This window comes from Anopheles coluzzii, chromosome 3, assembly GCF_943734685.1.
Source record: "Anopheles coluzzii chromosome 3, AcolN3, whole genome shotgun sequence".
Taxonomy (NCBI): domain Eukaryota; kingdom Metazoa; phylum Arthropoda; class Insecta; order Diptera; family Culicidae; genus Anopheles; species Anopheles coluzzii.
The window spans coordinates 47344273-47368769 of record NC_064671.1 but is presented as its reverse complement, the minus strand read 5'-3'; the positions used below and the strand labels follow the sequence as shown (position 1 = coordinate 47368769).

General features: G+C 40.9%; 3 protein-coding genes across 3 annotated transcripts in view; 1 reads left to right on the top strand and 2 right to left on the bottom strand.

The window, feature by feature from the left end:
* The window catches only part of LOC120959241 (protein disks lost), an 80755-nt gene extending 76561 nt beyond the window's left edge, over positions 1-4194 (bottom strand). The window contains exon 1 of the mRNA XM_040382504.2: positions 3853-4194. Coding sequence (XP_040238438.2) covers positions 3853-3939 — 87 coding nt within the window. The 5' untranslated portion in view covers positions 3940-4194. The remainder of the gene's footprint in view (positions 1-3852) is intronic.
* Positions 4195-14901: 10707 nt separating this feature from the next.
* Positions 14902-16964, bottom strand: LOC120959775 (uncharacterized). The gene is made up of 2 exons (XM_040383417.2): positions 16307-16964; positions 14902-16227 (listed from the first exon to the last, which is right to left on the bottom strand). The coding sequence occupies exons 1-2, from the start codon at positions 16530-16532 to the stop codon at positions 15281-15283; spliced, it is 1173 nt and encodes a 390-aa protein (XP_040239351.2). The 5' UTR covers positions 16533-16964; the 3' UTR covers positions 14902-15280.
* A 2988-nt stretch (positions 16965-19952) lies between these two features.
* LOC120954859 (A disintegrin and metalloproteinase with thrombospondin motifs adt-2-like) lies at positions 19953-24119 on the top strand. The gene is made up of 7 exons (XM_040375133.2): positions 19953-20516; positions 20833-21614; positions 21678-21806; positions 21871-21990; positions 22057-22189; positions 22509-23027; positions 23094-24119. The coding sequence occupies exons 1-7, from the start codon at positions 20085-20087 to the stop codon at positions 23355-23357; spliced, it is 2379 nt and encodes a 792-aa protein (XP_040231067.2). The 5' UTR covers positions 19953-20084; the 3' UTR covers positions 23358-24119.
* The last annotated feature ends 378 nt before the right edge of the window (positions 24120-24497 follow it).

Below are 24497 nucleotides of genomic sequence, written 5' to 3'. Positions count from 1 at the left end.
AAAGCATTATTGCCATCAGTCAGCGTTGAGGCCCGTTGGGGGGAGCGATGGCACAGCAATTTCCCATCCAGGGCGACCCCCGGAGCCACAAGAACGCAACGTGTCTCGTCGGCGTATATCGTCGCCTTCGGGCGGGGTGGTGTTGTCTGCCTCTCACATTTCTTCGCTTGCCGTACCTGCCGGTCCTGCACTATACTTTGTGCAACGGACCATAACCAATCGAAATCACCTTCACGGAAGACAACGTTCTCTCGTTGCCCGTCGGTTTCCGGCGGGAGTCGAGACCCGGAATACCCATGGCAAAAGGTATTAATTCCCGCCTGGCTGCATAGCAGCAAGTACAAAAAGAAGATTGTTTTGCATTTTTGCATGCATAATGCACTGTGCGCGGTGGGCAAATGTCCCCTTACGCCGTAGCGCAAGCAGCTCCTCTATAACCGGGAGGACATCGTTCGGCAAGCAACACTCTTCGAAACTTTCATCGAAACAAACATCGTTGATGATCGATAAATCACTTCCGGTTGCCCAGGGATGTGTTAATAGGCAGTAGACACAGTGGTTGTTGTTGTTGTTGATGATGACAGGCTAGGGTGAGGCTCTGTGTCACGGGGATGTGACTCACATAAAAATTTTCTGACCGGAAAGTTGTGGTGAAGTTGAGAGTGCGGCATGGTTTAAGCTCCACAGTACGGGGAAAAATTCGAACCGTCGCGAGAGATGAGGAATATGAAAGAGAAAGAGAGAGAGAGAGAGAGAGAGAGAGAGAGAGAGAGAGAGAGAGAGAGAGAGAGTCCTATGGAGCAAAAGTGAAATCCATCGTGAGGACTCGGACGAAGAGGATACCGACTGTGTTCAAGGTCTCGTATATCATGTAAGTGGAGTTGTGTGTGAGGGAGTCTCAAGGATTTTCCAGTTACTTTCTAAAAGGCATGCCGATATCATTCAGATGATTGATGCTTTTGAATACATTGGAAATGGATCGGAAGTTCACACTATAGTTCTATTTTCTAGTTACAAACCAAAAAGCCGAAACATGGTACCAAAGAGGAAATCGACCATCCGGCACCGTCCGAGTGTTGCTCGTGCTCATTTGATTACTTAAAACCGTTCACAGCTAACCCATAACAAGGAAAAGACACATCGGAGAGTCTTGCACAACTAGCACAGACTGCAAACTATTGCACGTTTGCAGCCGACCCAGTGCAATCTAACCTACAAACATTGTTGATTGTTTCAGTTTCCAGCACAAGCGGTGGCCTTCGCGAGCTGTTGTCGAGCGTCTGCAGCTCCAGCCGGGCCCCGCGCACCCTGCGCACCAACGCACCGCCGCAACGCGCAGACAAATGGATGACGCTACAAAATGCATGTGCATCACGTCACGTCTCCCAAGCAGGCAGCGACCGACCAGTCCTCGACCACCCTGCTAGTGTGGTCGTTTCTCTGGGATATTTCATCGTTCCGGTTTCTCCTCGCTTACGCCGGCCTCGCCAACGCATATACGAATGGATTTAGCTCTTTCTTTCTCGCGTTCAATCGGCGGACGGGCTGCATCGTTAGATGCACGTTTTTATTATGATGTTCGTTCATTTTATGCCCCTCCACCCCCACATACAGCCAGACACGGCTTTGGATTCAAGTTCTAAGGAATGGGTAAGACAGACAGGAAGGATGTATGAATCCATTTGACAAAGGATCACCCAATCGGTCTTTGGAGCGCAAACCAAACGCCGTTGATTTGCAGACGCACTCTCTCTCTCTCTCTCTTTTCACTTTTTCGTTTACAGGTGATGCAAGGAGCAGCGAAGCAAAAGGGCACACAAAAAAACTAAATCGTCACCAAATGACGAATATTGAACAAAGCGAACGTCCATTTTGGATTTATGCGCCGCCAAATGCTTTCATCTCACCATCGTTTGAGGCTTGGGATCATCATCATCATCGTTGCTCTTGCTTGCTATCATCGTGGCAAAAACGTTTGCCGCCGACCTTCGCTGTTTCAATATGCCATTTCGCCCGAACCAGTTGTCGCCCGTGGGTCGAGGTTTTGCAATCGCACGACCAGCGTCCCAGATCACGATGACGGTCACGGTGCTGATGATGACGGTGCGGAAACGTTATTTTCACTGTCTGGGAATCGGGATTCTGGCTGGCCCGGCACAGACACCGTGCCTTGCGCTCGTCGAGGTGCACAGGGCTAGTTTGCTAGTGTTGGTGGTGTTTTCGTTTGCATCTCTCCGTCCGCGACTTCGTCTGTGCAGACTGCAGCCGCACACAAGCAACAGCGGCCAAACAAAACGCCGGCCATGCGCGCCACTGCACATGCGTCCTTGCAATCGCCAGACACGATCGCCGGTCTGTGTGTGCATAATAAAAGCAAAAGCGCTCCGGAGCAACGGGAACTGCCGGCAAAAAAAAGCACAGGCATGGGCGAAAAGAAGACGTGCATGCTGCTGATGGTAATCATTTCTCCTTCGTTGCAACCGGCCAGCAATCTGTGCTGCACGAGGAAACAGGCCAGAAAATATCCAGAGCATCTGCCGTTTGCGCGAGTGCTGGATCGAGAATCGACAAATGTGGCTCTATTTCTCCCACGGATACCCGGTGCGGATGGTATTGGCTCTCGAATCCGCTCACACTGTGCATCCAAGCTGCAATGGGTATCGCGACCGATACAAAAAAAAAATCGTGCCGGCTAGGCGGCTGTCTGACGAAATGCACACGATTTAATTCAGCCGCCCAATGTAGTTTGGGACAAGGGCATGATCGCAAGCGACTGGTGGATGCACATGATTTGCAAATTAATCCAATCCAGTAATGCGCTTGCACTATCGCCATTTCACTCTAGACCGCAGATTCAATCATTCAATTTTGGGGATATTCTATCAAATCCGCGATTCTTTACGACATAGTATGGTTATCGAAACTCTTCTTGGCTCAACCCGATAGGTTCGTTTACGTAGTAAAATATATTCAGTAAGCCTATGTATTTATATAAGACATTTCAGATTTATATAAGATAAAGTATTTTTAAGACTATGGCCCTGTTTTGGAGGATTGTGTGAAATAAGAAATACACATAATTAGAGAATTAAAACATCTTCAACAGTGTAATTTTTAGACATTCATTAATTGTTAGAATCAATAAAACTACTTATTAGCATTTATTATAATAATAAAAATATTAATTATTATTATTATTATTTTCTCATCAAATATCACAAATAAGTAAATTTAATTGGTCATGGGTTCAAACCCCGAATAGACCGTGCCCCCATACGTAGGACTGACTATCCTGCTATGGTAATAAATAAGTCACTGAACGCCAAGCTCATTTCACTAAGGGGGTACAGGCAGGCCTTGACCAACAGCGGTGTTGTGCCAAAGAAGAAGAAGAAGAAATTTAATTGGCATTCCATAAGAATTTTACCAATGTAATCATTTCACTTAAATAAAAATATGTATTTGATTTTTGTCTCCAGAAACATGGAGTCTATTGATCTCATTGGTTTCATAAATCAAAATACGGATGCGCATATACTTTTACCGGTTACAAAAGCATTCATTTATACGAATTTTATTTTTTAATACCAAAAAATCAAAGAAAAATATCATTATTTGCATAAGATTTGTTATCATATGAATCTTAGCATTAAGTGTGTAAATAAAACCAGTTTTCTTTTCAATGACAAAAAATAAACATATAACATTGCCAACCACTGTAGAATCATGTGTACAAGGCTGCACAAAACGCATGCGTTTGTAGTTGTCAAAGTATCGTTTGTTTACGTTTTTTCCGATGCGCGGAAATGTATGCATTTAGTTAATGAATGATACAGATTATGCAGTACTTACCTTAAAATATTGAAGAAACCATTCTTGGACATCTTGTGATGGTGGAATTTGGGATTCCACCATCTCTTTCAACATTTCTTCATTCATTTGGTAGTCTTGAACGGCGTACACTCTACACGGTTTCACGATTTTAGCACGTACATAAACACACACTCACAAACATTCACTGCAGTGGAAAGTTTTTCACAATTGTACAGTACACATAGTTTCAAAAGGAGTAAATTATCAGTACTTTATCTTGTTTTTTTTACAAAACTAGGCCAAACAAGTGGTCATTGTTGCAAAGCTATCTTTTTTCAGTTTTGTTTCTAGTTAGTTTGACAGCTCTTGTTTGACAGTTCTCGTCCAAGCAACAAAAACGTAATTCCCAAACACACTTTCCCATTTTCCCCAAATATCGATTAGAGCGATAACAGTTAAGTACAGTCCGTTCCCGAGATACGCGTTTTTCCTAAATTAGACAGTTTATGTGTGAAACCAGCAGAATTTGCTACTAGAATTATCAAATGCAAAACAAATTGCCTTTTTTTATTTTCAACATTTTTTTTAACTGTTTAAAAACATTATACACGATTCTTATTAAAAAAATTATAAGGTCAAAAATACACGAACCAGTATTTTGTGGGTGAGAAATTCCACTAGCTGTCAATCCCATGTACAAACTGTGAATAGTCACTTTTCTTAACTGTCACATTACTTAGTTACTTATCCGGCGCTACAACCGCTTTGCGGTCTTGGCCTGCCTCAGGAGTGTCCGAAACCGCTCACGGTCTCGCGCCTTCGTCTGCCAGTCCGTTATCCCGAATAGGAGACAGGCAAGCCCGTCCCCCTGGCGCAGACCCTTGGTGGTAGCAAAAGGTCCTGAGAGTTTTCCATCCACCCTCACCTGGCATGTGACGTTGGTCATAGTCAACTGTCACATACAAACAGATTTTTCAGCAGGCGTAATATCGCGACTGCGAAATCATGGTTAATGTATTTACGACCTACCCTACCAGCACTAAACGGCTTTGAAGGCATTCAGAAGGCATTTAAGGCCTTAGTCGCCTTAGAAGGCGAATAAAGATTTCAACCGAAACTTTCAAGGCTGTAAGGCGGCGCTCTGGGACCAATCGAACGAGACAAACAAACACGACTCTGTTCGATAGGTGCTCTGTCAGCTGTTCGATGTCTTATAGACCTGTCATGATGCACTGCAATACGCCTATCTTATCATCTCGAAAATGAAGCATTTTCATAGTTTAAATGAACATTCATCTGCAGGGGGAAGATTCAACAAATAATAAACTAGTTATTAATATCAAAAATAACATAAAAATCATTCAAATTTATTATTGAAAAAAGTAAACAAACGTCCATGCCATAACACATACAGTGCATACACATGCATTGTGTACACGTAATAGTTTTATACGTTTCAAACCTGTATATTTGATGTTATAATTGATTGTGAAGCATTGCTAATATTATTGATAGCTATTCTAAATATTTTGTACGCCAGAGACAAACTACGTAAAAAAAACTTGAAAATGTCCCGCATTGAATTCTATCTACTGTAGCTGTCAAGCGTTTGACAGCCAAGGTACTCACAGTACAGGTGGGTATCGAACATCACAGACAGAATCAACTGACATGTTCGACTCGAGGTTTGTCTTGTTTGTTTGTTTGTGTCTGACAGTGCACCTCCATATGATTATATGGGTTTGTTCGTGGCTTATGTCGTGTTCGATTGCTGCTAGAGCGCCGCGTAACGGGTTCTCTTCGAAATATTTCAACTTTTTGATTCAACGAGAACAGATAGCTTGCCGTCATCTTCGCTTGTTTATATACTGGTTTTGCATCCTAACTATTGTAATTGCCAAATAGAGCAGTGACAACGCTTTTGGTTCCGAACACAGCAAGCGTGTGTTCAAATCCTGATTTTTATGATCTTTTTTCTGTGCTTATTTCTTTTTATATTAATATTTTCTTGCTTTTCTCTTGTTTTTAAAATAATACCTTTTTAAAAACCATAATAATTACACTATGTTCACACTTTGTTGGCGCCTAAATGGCTGCAAATTTATAGATTGTAAGATTATAGGAAAAGGGTACATAGGATTACGTTAGTATTAGTGTTAGCAGGACTGTCAGGGTTATGACGAAAATATAAAAGGATTAGTAGCAATCAGACAGTCGACTCGGCAACATACCTTTGGAAACCACTAAAAAATATCACAGTAGTTTATGAGCTATCGTTCATTTGGTCCTTCGAACCGGATCCGAATTACGGATATTCTTTGCTAGTTTTTTGTGGTTTATGCTATTTGGTTACCGAGCGCCAAGTGGGAGTGCAAAGAAATATTGGATTTCTTAGCAGAACGGTGTGTTCTCCACTCCATTCGTGTTGTTGCTACTGCTGCAGGAGCCGGACACTCATCGTTGGTTTGTGTGTGTGAGAGAGAGAGGACGTGAAGCCACGAAAGGAGCTGCGTATCTGTGGGCTGTCGGTAAACAGCAAAAGACGAACTGTGCGACGACGAAAGGTGCGAAGTTGTAATACGGTGAATAGCTGAATTTAGTGCGTGCGTGAACTTTCCATTAATAACATATTTGTGGATAATTAGTGTCAGCGCAGAACATTTTCGATCGCGTGAGAGTCGTTCAACCGTAGTAGTGGAGTGGGTGTGCGTGAGTGACTATCCTAGCGCCATACTTGGCACCCAAAGCTGCGCGCGTATTAGTTCAGGTGTCGACAACTTCCAGGGGTACGGAACTCATTGCTGTGCGTTTTATTAAAAATTGTGTTAAGAAGTGCCTAAAGAACAATTATTGGGAGCAAAATGCCAGCAGCAGATAAACGAGTGAAAATGTTCAATTTAAAGAGGGTAGAAATTATGAACACTTTGCAAGATTTCGAAGAGTTTACGAAATCCTTTGATGCAACCATCGATGCATATCAGATACCTAGTCGGTTGGAACAGTTAGAAGAGTTGGTTAGTGAGTTCACGGAATTACGTAAAGCATTCAACGAAACGGTAGATGATTCGGAAGCGTTCGATATCATGCAAAAAGATCGGCGTGAATTTAACAAACGGTCTCACGAAGTAAGGGCATTTTTATTAAAAAATAGTTCCCATTCTGGGGCGTCGAGTGGGTTGAACACTACACAGGTTAACACAACTATTAGTGCAGGAACTCAAAATCATCTGCGCCTTCCTAAGGTTGACCTTCCAAGCTTTGATGGTGAAATAACAAAATGGCTTACGTTCAAAGACAGATTTTCGTCTATGGTGCATGACTCGACAGAAATGCCTGAAGTGTTAAAATTGCAATATTTATTATCGGCGCTTAAGGGTGATGCTGCGCATCAATTTGAACACATGCAAATAACGGCCGATAATTATTATGTGACATGGGAAGCTTTGTTAAAACGTTATGATAATTCTAAGGTGTTAAAAAGGGAATATTTCAAGGCATTTTATTCTCTAGAAAAAATGAAAACCGACTCGACGGAAGAATTGGCACGTATCGTGAACGAAGCAAATAGATTAGTCAGAGGGTTAGAACGTTTGAACGAGCCTGTCGACAAGTGGGACACTCCGTTAACAAGTTTATTGTTTTACAAATTGGACAGTAAAACTTTAGTGGCGTGGGAGCAGTACTCGGTGGATTTCAAAACAGATGAATTCACAAATTTAGTGGAATTTTTGGAACAGCGAGTGAACATTTTAAAGAGCTCTGCGCAAAATATTTGCAATCAATATTCGGCTAATTCGATCATGGTGACCGGCAGGCAGGCGAGAAGAGATGGTAGGAATGTGGCATTACCAGTACAGCAAACGAACAATACATTTAAAGGGTATCTCAAGTGTCCACTGTGCAACGAACAGCATCCGTTGCATGTGTGTGAGAGATTCGAAAGAGCGTCAGTGATAAATCGAGAGGAGATAGTAAGAAAACATGGCTTATGTTTTAATTGCTTGCGAAAGGGACACTCAGCACGTGAGTGTAGATCGACGTATGTGTGCCAGCAGTGTAAAAGAAAGCACCATTCGAAACTGTGTAAGATAGGAAGATTATCTGAAGTGGAAGTGGTTCCGTCAACGTCAAGATTAACTGCTACGGCTCAAGCAAATTGTTCGAAGAAAACAGTTATATTGTCTACCGCGCAAATTATAATTCTAGATGTTAACGATCAGCCATACAAAGTGAGAGCATTACTCGATAACGGCTCTCAATTAAATTTCATCACGGAGAGAGTGGCACAAGAACTCAGATTGAAGAGAGCCCGCGTGAGTGAACAGATAGCTGGTGTGGGTGGAGCTATTATGAGAGTTGCAGGATCAGTTGTGGGTACCATTCGATCACTCACCACTGAGTACACAACATGCTTAGAATTTTTAATTTTGCCAAAAATTGCTACCGATTTACCATCCGAAACAATGGACGTACGAGGTTGGAAGTTACCAAAAGATGTTCGATTAGCGGACCCTACATTCCATGAAAGGGGCTCAATAGATATGTTGATAGGGGCAGACACCTTTGTTGAAATGATAAAGGCAAAAAAGATAAAGCTTGATCATGAGTTACCAACACTACTTGAAACGGAATTAGGTTGGATTGTGAGTGGTGCATATAAGCATAATAATTTAAATCAATCAATGGCATGCACAATTGTTAGTCAAGGGGGAGAAAACGACATAGCTTCTTTGATGAACACATTTTTTAATATCGAAGAAGTTCAAGAACAGAATTTGTGGAACGTTGAGGAACGAGAATGCGAAGATCATTTTCAAGCAACAACAAGGCGTGATGAGAATGGAAGATACGTGGTGCGATTACCACTCAAGGCGGAGAGGGAATTGGGAGAGTCCAAGGAAGTAGCCTTACGGCGGCTGATTGGACTTGAGAGAAGATTTGAGAGGGAACCGAAGGTGAAGGAAGCATATGAAGCATTTATGCAGGAATATATCACTTTGGGGCACATGAGTTTCAGAGAAAATGAAAATAGTAGTGACGGTTACTATATGCCGCACCACGCTGTTTTCAAGCAAGATAGCACCACGACAAAGTGTCGTGTAGTTTTTGATGGATCGTGTAAAACGTCAAATGGTCGATCTCTCAATGATATATTAAAAGTCACTACAGCAAGACACTACGGATATTTTATTAAGATGGCGACGTAGAGCCATAGCAGTGGTCGGTGATGTTGAAAAAATGTACCGACAAGTGTGGGTTCATGAGGAGGATCGAAAGTTCCAACGAATACTTTGGAGATCACATTCAAGCGAAAAAATAAAAACATATGAGCTTAATACAATAACGTACGGAACGGCATCAGCGCCATTTCTTGCTATACGAACCCTAAATCAGGTGCTAGAAGACAATAAGGAAAAATACCCACTAGCAGCATCGCGTATAAATGACTTTTACGTGGATGATTTTATTTCTGGTGCGGATTCAGAGAATGAAGCAAAACAATTGTGCGAAGAAACCAAGGCAGCGTTAGCAATGGGTGGGTTTCCTTTACGCAAATGGGCTTCTAATTGTCCCCATATATTACCATCTGAAACCGAAATTGATAATATACAAAGGGTAATTGAATTGAAGTCAAGAGAGGGTGCAGTATCAACATTAGGACTTGTGTGGAATCCGATCTTAGACACTCTAGGTGTAAAAATTAGTGAACCAGAAACTTGTGAGATATATACAAAAAGATCGATTATAAGAACAATCGCAAAAATCTATGATCCATTGGGGATTGTGGATACAGTTAAAGCAAAAGCAAAACAATTCATGCAAAGAGTATGGTCATTAAAAAAAGAAAATGGTGACTCATACGGGTGGGATGAAGAAATTCCACAGCAAATGAGACAAGAGTGGGAAGTGTTTGAGAGGCAGTTAACACATTTACAAGAAGTACAAGTACCGAGATGCGTAACGATAGTAGGAGCACGTAATATTCAAATACACGGATTTTGTGATGCTTCTGAAGAGGGTTATGGAGCTTGCGTATATGTGAGAAGCACGAATGGAGAGGAAATAGTTTCGCGATTATTTGTATCGAAATCAAAGGTCACCCCATTAGCTACAAAACACACAATAGCTAGATTAGAACTATGCGCAGCTCATTTATTAGGAAAGCTATTGGTGAAACTCAAAAGGGCCACAGAAGATCCATACGAAACATTTTGTTGGACAGACTCTAGCACAGTAATTTATTGGTTGAAATCGTCTCCAAGTCGTTGGAAAACATTCGTGGCGAATAGAGTATCACAAATACAAAATGCAACAAAAGAATTTGAATGGAGGCATGTGCCTGGGATTCATAATCCAGCAGATGCGGTTTCGAGAGGTAGAAATCCCGCAGAGGTTGTTGAGGATAAGCTTTGGTGGCATGGACCAGATTGGCTAGTCAAAGACCCAGAACATTGGCCTAAAAATATAGAGTCAGGAAACACTTGTGAGACAGCGAAAGAAGAAAAACAAACGAAAACTACATTAACATGTATGGTGAAAGAGGAAAGTTTTATAAACAAACTATGCGAGAGAGTAGGTTCATTCACAAAACTAAAAAGGATTGTCGCATATTGTCATCGTTTCTTCGATCGTAAGCGAATCCATCGCAAATCTTATTTTGAGTTGAGGGAACTAAAACGAGCTGAAAAGACAATCATTCGATTGGTTCAAAATGAAGTCTATGCAACTGAATACGAGTGTATCAAACAAGGGCAACAAGTAGTGCGAAAATCACCATTGAGAGTGATTAGACCAATACTGGACAAAGATAATGTCATGAGAGTAGGAGGTCGGTTGTCAAACGCCGACATAAAAGACGAACAAAAACATCCTGTTATTATTCCAGGAAAGCACAGGATTGCAGAGTTGATTGCCGACAAGTACCATAAGATACTTCGTCATGCTGGGGCTCAACTGATGATAAACACTATGCAGTTAAGGTTTTGGATAGTGGGAGCGCGCAATGTAGCGAAACGTACAGTTTTCAACTGTGTGAAATGTACTCGTTGTAGACCAAAACTGATTCAGCAGCCAATGGCTGATCTTCCAGAGCAGAGGGTGAGACAAGCTAGACCGTTCTCAATTAGCGGTGTGGACTACGCAGGACCGATAATGGTAAAGGGCACACACCGACGGGCGGTGCCCACAAAAGGCTATATTTCAATATTTGTTTGTTTCGTAACAAAAGCAGTTCATATCGAACTTGTATCAAATCTAACCTCTTCTGCATTTTTAGCTGCACTGCGTCGATTCGTTGCGAGGAGAGGGCATGTTACGGAATTGCATTCGGATAACGGCACAAACTTCCGAGGTGCGAACAATAAGTTGCGCGAACTGTATAAATTACTAAATTCTGATACACACCAAGACGAGGTTGTAGGATGGTGCGCCGAACGAGACATGAAGTGGAAGTTTACACCCCCAGCTGCACCACATTTTGGAGGTCTGTGGGAGGCCGCGGTGAAATCTATGAAATTTCATTTAAAGCGCGTGTTAGGTACAGGGCATTTAACGTTTGAAGATTTTTTTTTTTTTTTTTTTTTTTTATTTTATTAATTGCTCGGCCACGTTGGGTTACAGCAATAGTGCTTACTGACTATAGTATACAATTATTCTCGAAGGAGTAGGAAGGAGTTTATGGTACGGAAAAGGAGCGAAGACGGGATCGGTAGACAGGATAGGAGAGGACAGCAGGAAGGGAAGGCGGAAGTGATTACATTAGTAAACGCTGCTACAGCTTGATTAATGTCACAGTCAGCATTAATAAAGGACCAATCGGTATCGGCTAATATACGATGAAGCTTTTGGTAGTCCAATTTCCTAAAATTGAACATACGAGCCGTAGGTATTCGTTGGGAGGGTGCAGGGCGAGAGTGCGTAAGGAGCACGCTTGTCTCAAGAGCAGGATGATGATTGTCTAGCGCGACGAGTGGAACAGGTGAAGCTATGACGGGGGAGCAGCATTCCAAGAAGCCAGCATTGGCAAATAGAAGATCTAATTGTCTTCCGCGTATATTTTTTATGCCGGATAATTGCAGCAAACCGTTCACCGACATTCCATCAAGCAGAGAAACATTTTCACGAGATACACCAGTAGGAATGAAGTGATTAACGCACGATGCAAACGGTTGCCAGGAGATCAACCTTATTAGCCGAAATAGAAGCATGTCTAAATTCTCGACCAATTACGGCAATATCAGAAGATCCAAATGATATGGAAGCACTTACCCCAGGGCATTTTTTGGTAGGGAATCACTTACAAACGGTAGCGGACGTAGACATCGCAGATGTGCCAACAAACAGATTAAACCATTGGAGACTGATACAAAAACACATGCAACACATTTGGAATCGTTGGCATCGCGAATATTTAAGTACATTGCAGAAGCGAGCAAAGTGGAACAAAAATGCGATATCGATTGAGCCAGGAAGATTAGTAATTCTACAAGAAGACAATGTTGCAGTATCTAAATGGCCGATGGCAAGAGTAGTGGATTTACATCCAGGAAAAGATGGTGTTACACGAGTAGTAACGTTGAAATGCGCAAATGGCAAGGAAATTCGTAGGCCAATTCATAGAATAGCTCCTTTACCTATAGAATCGTAAATTGAAATCAATAATTGGAATTATGTGGAATTAAGATGAGGAATTTTAAGAAATCAAATAGGAATATGAAAATGAATTCAATCATTACTGAATATTAAAAACATTCGTTTTTGGTGACCGGGAATGTTGGCGCCTAAATGGCTGCAAATTTATAGATTGTAAGATTATAGGAAAAGGGTACATAGGATTACGTTAGTATTAGTGTTAGCAGGACTGTCAGGGTTATGACGAAAATATAAAAGGATTAGTAGCAATCAGACAGTCGACTCGGCAACATACCTTTGGAAAGCACTAAAAAATATCACAGTAGTTTATGAGCTATCGTTCACACTTCGTTATCAGGATGGGAGAAATATGTATTTCATTTCTCCTTTTATTAGAGTTGGTCTTTAACAACCGAATAATGCCCACCATATTTAATAAAGTGAAATATCTCAGAGCTTAACGCAAGAGAACATAACACGTAAATCGTGGTATCGAATCTCACAATCATATCTGGGAACACTACAACAGTGCAGTTCTGAAGACGCTTGTAAGGTTTTCTTTTGACAGTTGCAATTTCAAATCAAAAGCGAAATTTTTCATTGACATATTTCAAAGGAATTTAATTACTGCTAAACGCACTGCTGATCGCCTTCAATTCGCCGGCGATTACAAGGCGATTAGAAGGCATTTAACGGAAATTTGCGGGTAGGGTAGTGTTTTTAAATGTGCTAAATTTTATCAAACATATTCATTAGTAGTATTTTGGATGAAAAAGTGAAATTCGACTTAGGCAGATATTTGAGGTACATGGATGGCTTGGTTATGGATCCCAACCAAAGTTTCACAAATCCACTAAACAATCACTAAACGGGTTCTAAAAGACTCAAGCTCTCAATCTAAACGGAATATAGAAAGACTTCGTTTAACAGACGGCACACGACTCATGCATTCTAAAAATAGCAAAAAGCTGGTGGCGCCATCTGTTGGTGAGATACCTAACCAGTGGAGCTTCCTCGCTTCGATGAGAGCTTTCTCATTCCCTCTGTACTGTTGTATGGTTTTGAATTGAAGTTATGTATCGCTAGAACTAGAACGGCGATACAATTGTTTAAATACTAAACTCTAATGAATATTACCAGCGCTGACGAAAGTGAGATTAGACTAATGGTCGTTCGTGTTGATATCCGTGTATCTGACTAACACGACGATTCAGATATATTTTTGCTCGAAAAGTTAGAAGGCTGTATACAGTCTGAACTTTTTTTTTATTGGTTGGTTGAACTGAACTTCGATTCCCTGCCAACTATTTATTGAATATGTGTTTTTTTAAAAAAATTTATATTTATTTATATTTATTTATATATTTATTGAATATGCACGTTTTTCTATACAAAAAAAAATAAAATTTTTCTCGGCAAGTCATGAGATTTTTGTGAAATTTTCAAAAACCGGGTTTTCCATATAAACGCATGCTTTTAAATTGAACTGTCAGTCAACTATTGAGCGTTCAACTAAAAATCATGCCAACTAAGAAGCGTTCAACTATTGAATTCTGACTGTATTTAATTCATACCCCTACAAAAAGTCGATTTCCATACAAAGCGAGACGATTGTAGCATAGTTCATATTGCTCGTGAGCGTCATGGTATACCAGTTAAAAAAAAACACCTTGCAGGCGAAATGAGTGTCACAGATCCCCGGCCTTAGCACCATTCTTCTATCGAAACAATTCGATCGATCCGGCTGCCATGTTGGTGTCATTTGACACTCATTTCGTTGCCAAGGTGTTCATTTTACTGGTCTTTTTTTTTTAAACTGGTAAACCATGGTTCGGCTATATGTGCCAGCCAGATCTCTTCGTGCCCGCTCAAAGCTTACTATTGCGACATCCGAACTTCTTTTGGTGCCCGCGACTCGCAATCTGCATGACCCTAAAACTCTTTTAGCGACATTTACGAGCCCGGTACCACGGCAGTGGAATTAGCTATCCGTATCCATACAACCAATCACTAACTAACTATATGTAGAAAAGCAATTTCGAGTGGGCTGTACAGTCCCTTGACAATTCAATAAACTATAAACATAACACTCACGAGCAAAATGAACTGTGCTACAAAAATTCGATCGTTCTGTTTTGTATGGGGAATACTCCGCGACGCATTGAGCTGCGGAAATTATCTAATATCAGAAAAGTGCTATAAATCAAATTTGATCTTTTTGAAAAACTTTATGAAAAAGCAAGTTGGTAAATGTTTTGTTTCTTTTTCACTATTTTGGGTGATAAAAATTATTTATAAAGTATTAAAAAAAGGTTTGTCTACACTAAATATTGAACTCGATGGGAGGGGTATGAAAGAAATAGTTATACTGTCAGTTTTACGTTATAGGTTACGTTATACGTTTTAAGTTATAACATGTGTATGGAAATACTTTGCGTAAATTGAATAATTCTGTCGTACGAAATATCGAAAGAGCTGTGATATGTATTTATTATTACCATTTATTTGACTAGCTTCATAAAACCTTACATTGCAATAACGTAAAAGTTACTTACAATAATTATGTTTTAAGCATATATCAAAGCGCCCGATCAAAGGCCTTATTTATGCACTTCACTTCCTGGACACAGATCAGCCTATAGCCGATTCTGTTGTTTGATTCGGAATAGTCATAATACTAAAAATGTATTTCTAAAAAAAGTCCGTTTGTTGTGTTGTTTGTTCCACCAGAATCCAATGACAATCTATCGGGAGAACAATTGCATCGAATGTCTCACTATGCATTCGTTCAAGCGAACTATTGCATAGAATCGGGTGTATGTACTTCATGCTGTTACTACTGCAAAGATATACTATTATTCTCAGCGCGTTTCTGGCAGGTGAACGTAATATCCACATTGTTGCTCTTTTGTTTACACATAATTATTAAAACTAGCGGCCGAATGAAAGATGCTGTGTAGTGAAGTACTGCCAGCGAGATCCCGACGATCGGGTTAAAACCTGGGTATTTGGGCACAATTTTTGGCTGTAAAATTATTTCCTGCAGCAACGAGCCGTACAATCGTTGCATAGTAAATACCGCATAGGAGATCGACAGAAAGATAGATAGCTTAAGCGAAAATGCAACATTTTCTTCAATCTCATCCGGTTGCGTAAAATGCTTGCCTCTATAAAACTTAATCACCGTTTGTGCGAGTGTTATCACCAGTGCCACAGACGGCAAGATGATACGAATGGCGATGACCATGAGGCTGACGATGTTATGATTTGCCACGGTATTGGTCAATTCCGTACAATACTGTTTGATCGGCTGCTCCGCACTATCCGCTGGGTTGAGCGTTTCGATGTCGGCAAACAGGAACAGTGGCAGCGATTCGGATGCTGCTATGAACCACACGAGCAGTATCGGAAGTCGGACGGAAATGCGCCGTTTTTTGTACCGGTAATCGATCGTGAGGGATCGTTTCTGGGAGATTGAATCGGTAGCTACTTCGTAATTGTTTTCCTCCGTCAGGGATTCGGTTGCGCTCTCAGCGTCAGGTGTAGCGAGAGCATTTTTCGACAATTCCACGGCCAGATTGTACGAGGAGATCGAGTGAAAATTCAGTCCAATAATGAAGTACACCACCGCCACGCTGGTGAATGACTCCAACCCACTGTACAGAGTGCAGTGGAGCTTCGAAAAAATCCACGTTCGTCTAATGTAGTAGTACAATTCCCAGTTGCATGTAAGAAGCGTCAATACATCGATGAGCGCTATCTGCAGCACAAACAAGAGCGCCCCTAGAACGAATCAACGAACCAAATGATTAGACCGTGTAAACATACACGCTGCTTATGTTTTGCGATCACACACTCTTACCATTAGATTTGGCGCCGATGATTCCTTTTACGAGGACCAGATTAAGAACAATCCCCGTCGCCACGATCACGGCATTGAACGCATACATTAATACCAGCTCGGTTGGATCGCGAGGCGACAGCTCAGGGCGGGAATTGTTGCCCAGGAGCTCTTCATAGTCACTCGAATGTGTTAGGTACACTTCGTTGCTAAAATAGTCTTCGATCGATGTGTAATCATCATCCATGATATTGAGCACTGATTAAACTGTGAACTATGAACAACGTTTCGATATGTATTACACTAGCCAGCTAACAAGGATCCGGAGCGTGCGCACCGTACGCAGCCACATTTAAATCGCAACTAACCGGCGTGCGTTCGCCGAGACAAACGTTCTGCCGTAGACTATAAAGCACAAGAATCATTCTCGGAGCATCATAAAGAGTGTGGTGTCAAGAAGCTTCGATCTGTCGGCCGTGCCGATCTTCACCGTGTGGCGGCAGTACGAGCAGCAGGGAAATGGGCGGGAGTTGGACGAAAGAAATACGAGATAGTTGCTGTCTCCGTCGTTATGCTGTCTGTTTCTTGGTGCGAGCCTGCGAGGGCCCTATGCTACAATTAACCATAAACATACATTTGTCACACATTTATTTATATCTCCCACAAACAACGGTTCGGTTTCCAGCGAAGAGGAGTTCCCAAATCTTCCTGACGAATACGTTCCGGTGCGATGATGATAATGGTTGTGTGATGTGGCGGCGGTGTTAAGCAGCATGCGATTAAGCAATGCCAGAGTTTTGTTTATGGTTTGGGGAGGGGAGCAGAAACATGCTCACCGCAGTCGTCTGCCGCGAGAGCGCGGCTGTTCCTTCTGCCGGATGCAGTTTCATCAAATGCGTATTCGACTTGATCGTTGAAAGTGGATGGTAAACTGCAGGCAGCGCAACCACGAACGGGAGAGAAGTCGTTTTTGTTGTTCTGCCACTTTCTGCCAACCGACAGCGAATTCTCTGCAGAAAGGAAACCATTCCTCGCGAATATATTCGCTAAACAAAGAACTTGATGCATTTGAATGCGTAGCCGGTTGCGAGATGATAGAAGTAAAACAGAAAGAAGAAATGAGCAAGGAACTACAACCATTTAGCAGCAAATGTAGCCGCATCGGATCGCGTCAGACAATGCGCGATACAAAGCGATGGTGGGATTGAAAAGGAAAGATCAAGATCAGATCCGCGTTTTTACGCTTGGAGCCGTTGTTGAGTTTTAATTACTGTTAAACTGTTTGACAAACACTTTCCCTTTCCTCGCTGCAGTCTGCTGGAAACAGTCAGTAACGGGAAGCTAAACAGTGAGTCGAGAACGTCTCATATTTCTCGCTGATAGCTTGACTGATGCGAAGAAATTATGGCCCATTAGAGATGAACGAAATACAAGAAGATCAACTAAACGAAAAAGGAATGAAAATATGAGTTTATCTGTTTCATCACAAATATACCGCCAAGAGACGTTGACATTCGTTATGGTGTATTGTTAGCAATAATTGTGAACAGTTATTAGCATTTCACGTATATTATAGATGAATATTTTGATGTTGGGCTTGTAAAACAATATATAAAACACAATAAACATAACACACTATTTTAACTCAATCAAATTGGGAACGGTGTTCTGTATCATGGACTATAGTCGCTTGTGTAGTACTAAATACGTATTGAATGCATGTATGGACCGGCATATGACTGCGTAGTTTGTTCAGTCAAAGAAGAACAAGGTAGTCTATTTGACTCGCTAGTATGATATTTTACTAAATTAAAACAGTACACTACACAAAACCATAAATTTACTTACAGGCGTTGTCGCTAAGAGCTCACTTATTTTTGTTATGATGGTACGAATTTTTGCCTTAAAGGTATCATTTTTTGATTGTGAGTCAATCGTTTATTTACAAAATTCCAAACTGCATATTTCTAAAATATTTAAATTAAGTTAAGTAGTTAATAATTTTATTTTAGATTTTGAAATATAACAATTGTGATGCCAATTTTGGAAGATTCAATGGAGTGAAAAAAGTTGACATTTATTTTTCGGTTTTTGTATTGTTTATGTAATGTTTAATTACAAATGTCAAACATCTGCTCAAATAACTTGTAACATAATCATTATTCCTTCAAGAGTCAATAATTGATGACTTACAGACAAAAATAGGTGTATCAAAGCAGTGCAACCTTTTTTAGGATCGCGGACCACTTGGCTTTGAAAATACATTTGCTGCGGCCCACATCTATTGATGGCATACTTATTTTAGTTCAAAGTTTTTGATCAAAAATATGTCTTGATTTTATTCTAGATATGCCTGTTGAATTGAATCTTAATGGTGGGGACGAAAATGCACTTTATGTATAATAATGAGCTTCTCTTAAAAAAAAAAAAACTTTCAAGGACCACGTCTGTTAACGCCAAGAACCTCAAGTGGTCCGCCGACGACAGGTCGGAGATCATTGCATTAGAGTCAACAATTGATGCACACTGTCAAACATTAATGACTTAGAAGCGACAAGTGATGCTCACTGTCAAAAATTGATGCCTTAGAGCCTAAATTTAGTGGATACAGTAGTATCTACTTTATATTATCTAGCTTATCATAATCTTCAATTCCATTTATTTTGTTCCATGTTAAGCATAGTTTGCAGGACATTTGCCATATTTTGTTCCATTTCATGGTTGGACATGTGTTTTATGAAATTTTTGGGGAATGTAGAAAGTATAAAGTTTAGTTCATCAACTTATTAATTTATCTTTCTTTTAAGTACAATACAAATAATCAGGATACAATAAAAACAATAGTAATACAAATGCGTTCTGTTTGACATGATTAAATATTCTAACTGTTGAACTGTCCTAGAATATTGTATTTTTTATACATTGAAAACTTAAAAAACAACATAAAATCCTCTTTTATACACACAGAAATCGTGTTGAAATCGTTGTCTTTTATGCAGCATTCGATATATGCATGAAACAACTCGACCAACCACGATCGTGCAAAGTTTCTAAGCTTATAGAGAGATAATTTGAAGAGAGACACAACATTCTATTATACCACTATCCTATGCCGCAGTTGTCTTATCATTCACTAATTAGATAATTGTCAGGTCAAGGATTCAGCCACTGCAAGAAGCCATGGATCAAAAACACACTGCACTTGACACTCTGCCGTCTACCGTCATTCCGGTGTAAGATACTCGCATGTCATACAAATGGATGCAATTACGATAAATCGAAGCTGCGCACAGCACCCAAACTTCCTGGCGGTTTGTTGCAAACGCACACCCGCGGCTTGTCGTTACCCGCATCGCATGAGTTGAATTTGAATACCTCCAAGCACCAAGCATCCATACCTGACGAAACTTGCGTTTGCAGCCAAACCTTTCTCTTGCTTCACCGCCCTGCAGAAGCGGGCTCCTGCTCCAGTGTACGTAGTTGTGACTGCAAACTTAACTGTTTTCATGGCATTTCTTTTTCAGCATAGCTGTCACCTTGTCGCTCCCGCTCGATCCCGTACCATGTGCATCTGTGCCACTGAGCTCATTTGCCTTTTTGCTTCGGAAGCCGGTACGCTGGTCGGCAGCAATAATTGCGTCACTCGTGCAGAATTCCAAATTCCCCCCAAAATCCATTTAAAACCTTTGGAACGGCAGAATTTCTCCTGCAGTTGGGCTCGGTGGCCGGTAACAAACGGTTCGTCAGTTTGCTAAGTGTGGTTGTTCAGTGAGTGAAAGCTTTACAGATCAAGCAAAACATGTGCCGAACTCAGTGCGCTATTGTGGTTGTTCACATTCTGATCGCCCAAACGATCGTCGGTCATTCATTCGATCAACAAACGAAACAGCTGTTCGTGGATGGGCTCACGAAGGCAGACAGAATAAAATATTTCGGTAGCGAAAGCGAAAGTGGGTGGCCGTATTATGAGATAGTGGATTTGGAAGTGCATCGTCCAGACGGTAGTTGGGATGTGAAGGACTTGAATTTGAGTTTCTCCTTTCGGAACGATCCCATTCGGTTACATCTACGGCCGAACAAAGTGTTAACTAAACCAACTACAGTACTCACAACAGCACAGGAACGTGTCACTAAGGTGCTTGACGACCGAGGACCAGCTACTAGCGAACATTTTGTGCATAATGATGATAACTTCACGGCTGCCTTTTCAACTAACGGCGACGATCGATTTGTACGTACCGAACCGAACGAAGGTTTATCCAAAAAAAGAAATTGCTAAGTAGTTTGTGATTATGTTTTCTCTGCCGATGTGGGTAGAATAGTGAATAATGAATCGTTAAAATGCCTCCGTAAAACAAGACAAATTTCACTTTTCAACACATAAGCTTAAAGGGTCATTTATGATGTATTTTAGAGCTCAGTTTTTTTTAATGTGTTTTGATGATATTTCGTATATTTAAATCATTTGCACCGTGAATATGTTATTTTCTACTTATGTATATAATTGCAATTCGACTTACACTCCATAATTACTTCACTCGTTGCAGACTGGAATAATCTTTCACCCATCTGGACCGCTGGAATTGGTTCCTTTGGATGACAATATGCCGTCTCTGAGTTCAACATTACGAAGACCACATTTGATCAAAGCACTACAGATCGACACAAACCAGGCCGATGTGTCATATGAGCTCGTGCGGCGTCGAACACATTCCGAAATCCATCTGCTTGGAGATACCCTCGGACAAAAGAACTATTCCTCTTCCGAGTTGGAGGAGCTAGAAGGAAGAGACGGTCGCAACCGTAGTGCTCCTTCGAAAAACGCCAAACCTTTGATAGAACTTGCAGTATTTTTCGACGAAGCAGCCTACAAAACGTTTGCCCCTTACTTTGACTACAACGATGCAGCTTTGCGAGATTTTATACTGGCCTATATTAACGGCATTCAGGCTTTGTATCATCATCCCTCGCTGGGGCAGGGTGTCGATATTGCACTAGTGTATCTTGAGCTCATGCGCACGCAGCCTTCCGCAATGCCTCACTACAATGGTGAGCGCAATCAGCTGCTTGATTCTTTCTGTGCCTATCAAAGTGTCTTAAATCGGGGCCGTTGGGATATGGCGTTATATCTGTCCGGGTTGGATTTTTATGCGATCGAAAACGGGCGCCGAGCCGGAGGAACCATGGGCTTGGCAACGGTCGGAGGAGTGTGCTTAAGCGATTACGCTTGCGTAATTGCCGAGTTTGGCGCTAGAAACGTGTTTGGTAAACCGTATCCTTCGTCGGGTTTTACATCCATTTACATAGCAGCGCACGAAGTCGGTCACAAGTAAGCACATTTTGCAGATTTTACGTTATGTTGGATAAAATATGTCATATAAATTCTATTTAGTCTAGGGATGCATCATGATTCTGTTGGAAACGGCTGTCCAAAGGATGGGTTCGTTATGTCACCATCAAGGGGAACGCAAGGAGAAACTACATGGTCCAGTTGTAGTGCCGATGTGATCACACAGCTTAGGTATTGTAAAGTAATGCATAACACAGTGACAAAACCATTCTTCAATGTCGTGTACTGTTTGCAGTTGGGCCGGTTGTCTGTTTGAACAGGATTCTAAAACAGTAGCAGAATATGATACATCGAAATATTACGACCACCCAGGACAGGTTTGGACAGCGAAGAAACAATGCGAGGTGCTGCTTACGTAAGTAATGTTTTGTGCCTATGATATTTTTTTTCCAAATTATCGAGATATATTTTTTATGTTTAGTGATAAGGATGCCATATTAGCGTCCACAGAATTGCCAGCGATTTGTCAGAATGTACGCTGCCGCACTCCTCATCGGACTGGATTTTATTTTGCCGGACCAGCACTGGAAGGCACTGATTGTGGTGATAATAAGGTAGGCCTTTCCTATATCCTTAACTGTTACGAGAAATGCTCATCATTCTGCCAAAAACCATTTTACCAAAGCTAGCGGAAAGCAAGTTGTTCTAAAATACGGAACACGTACGCAGCCAGCCATGTAATGTAAATTGCATACTTTTAGGCGGAGTTTTACAAAGGCAGGGGTTTTGCGTTATTTTTACCATGTACGCTTAACCGTGTTTAATGCAAAGGATTAGAAAACTTTAAATTGAGTTGAATTATAATGCAGCCTTACCCATAAGGTTGAATCTTTGTAATAACTAATTTATTTATTTTTTCAATTCATTTTACAGTGGTGCAAGGGAGGCACATGTACCAAGCAGAAGAAAAAACCCTCCAATATTATCCCTGGCGGATGGAGCGAATGGAAGGACGAAGAATGTGTTTCTGGTTGTTTGGAGCAATCGATGGGATACAAGCGCCGAACGCGCCGTTGTGACAATCCGCCCCCAGTTAATACCGATCAAGGCTGTGAAGGTGTAGCTTTTGACGTTGCGATTTGTGATGATGGCAAGCTGTGCCAAGCGAACCGCGAACCGGTCCAGTTCTATGCTAATCGACGCTGTCGCGAGTTTAGTCAGTTGCTTCCACGGCTGGATCCTGAAGGCCGTGGAATTCAAGGTCCATACGACTCGAAGCGATTGTGGATGAGCTGTGCAGTATACTGCAAACGCGCTGATAGCGAAGCATATTACGCACCGAGATTCGATTTGAATGATTTAGGCGTAGATTCGTACTTCCCCGACGGTACGTTGTGTCATCGGGAAAAGGATACGAACTACTACTGTCAGCAGCATCATTGTTTGCCTGAGGTAAGATTTGTTTTATTGTTTACCTTACATAAAGAAACTAATAATAGATTTTCTTAATATTTCTAGAACTTTAAAACTTCCAAAATTTCTATTTGGACCATCACCGATGATATACCAGTAGCAGGGAACGCTTTACCATTCGAAACTCATTTCTTGAACAGTGCGATATTAAACTATCTTTCACTTGACAAAAACATCGTACCATTAACAGGTACATGGAGTTTGAAACCGGAGGAGCTCCCAAATGACGATCAATGGGTTGATCAGGATTATTTGGATTTGACGGGTAGCTACAGAGTGCAAACGAACGAGTCGTTGGAAGGATTGTAATTGGTGTTTATTTGATTATTTGTATTTGTTAAGTGATTGGCCATCATTGGTCTCATAACTGTTCTTATTAACTATCTTCCCTAGGGTAGCCATTCCGGTGTTACGGAATGAGTAAATTGTAAATATCGTAATGGATTTTTTGTATTTCTTTATTTTAATTAATGTTCAATAAAACACCAAACGACGTATAAACAATTCAGACTAGTTTTAAGTACTGATTTTTTAAAGATATTTATTTAGACTATGCGCCGTATGATTATTCAACTTAAAAAACAGCATTTAGTCATGTGCTCGTACACTGTACTCTATATACCAGCATTGTAAAAATAGCAGAGTTTATTTTATTTGAATTCCATTAAACATATTAAACTTTATTTAAAGAACAACATATTTTCACGTAAAAAAGTCCGAGTACATTACCTAACCCTCCCATGTATGTATTAAGACAAATAATCGTTGTTTCAGTATCAGTCAACAAGGTTAGTTGGCTAAAACAGCCTTGCATGAAATTATTCTCTGGCCGAAACGTGATATTTGTGTTTGACTAAAGAATTTTAGCACTCCAGAACATGATAACCCACTTAGAGACTGGTGAAAAACAAATCCTTCAAACAAGCGATTCAGGGAATGTGTAAATTTAGAAATGAATCGCGGTGGCTGTCCATGATACTGAGATACGAGTGAATTCCTTTGCAGGTACTAATCAGATCGTACCGTTTCTCTACGGCCGTCAACAGATTAAACGTACAAATCGTTAACAAATATTGTGCTGCATTAGTGTTTCTGTTGGTGGTTGTCCGAAGCTAGTCCGAAGCTGATATCAATTGGGCTCGATAAGCTTATGAATACTATAGCGCTATCAAAATCTTCAACAATTCCTTAGATAACAAATTCGTCCAAGGTCTTAGACTACGTAGCGACTCCAAATATAGCACTTATCTTTCATTGATACGGAGATGATATATAATTCCATTGTTAGAAACTAATCGATTAGCATCTGTATTTATCTGTAGAATTTGGAGTTAGTCTGCGGTTGCGGGCTATGAACATGGGATTATTGAAATCCGAGTGCTAGTTAAATTGATCAACTCGTGTGTAAAGTCAAGGTTTCCAGTACTTTTTTTGTTACACAATCTAGCT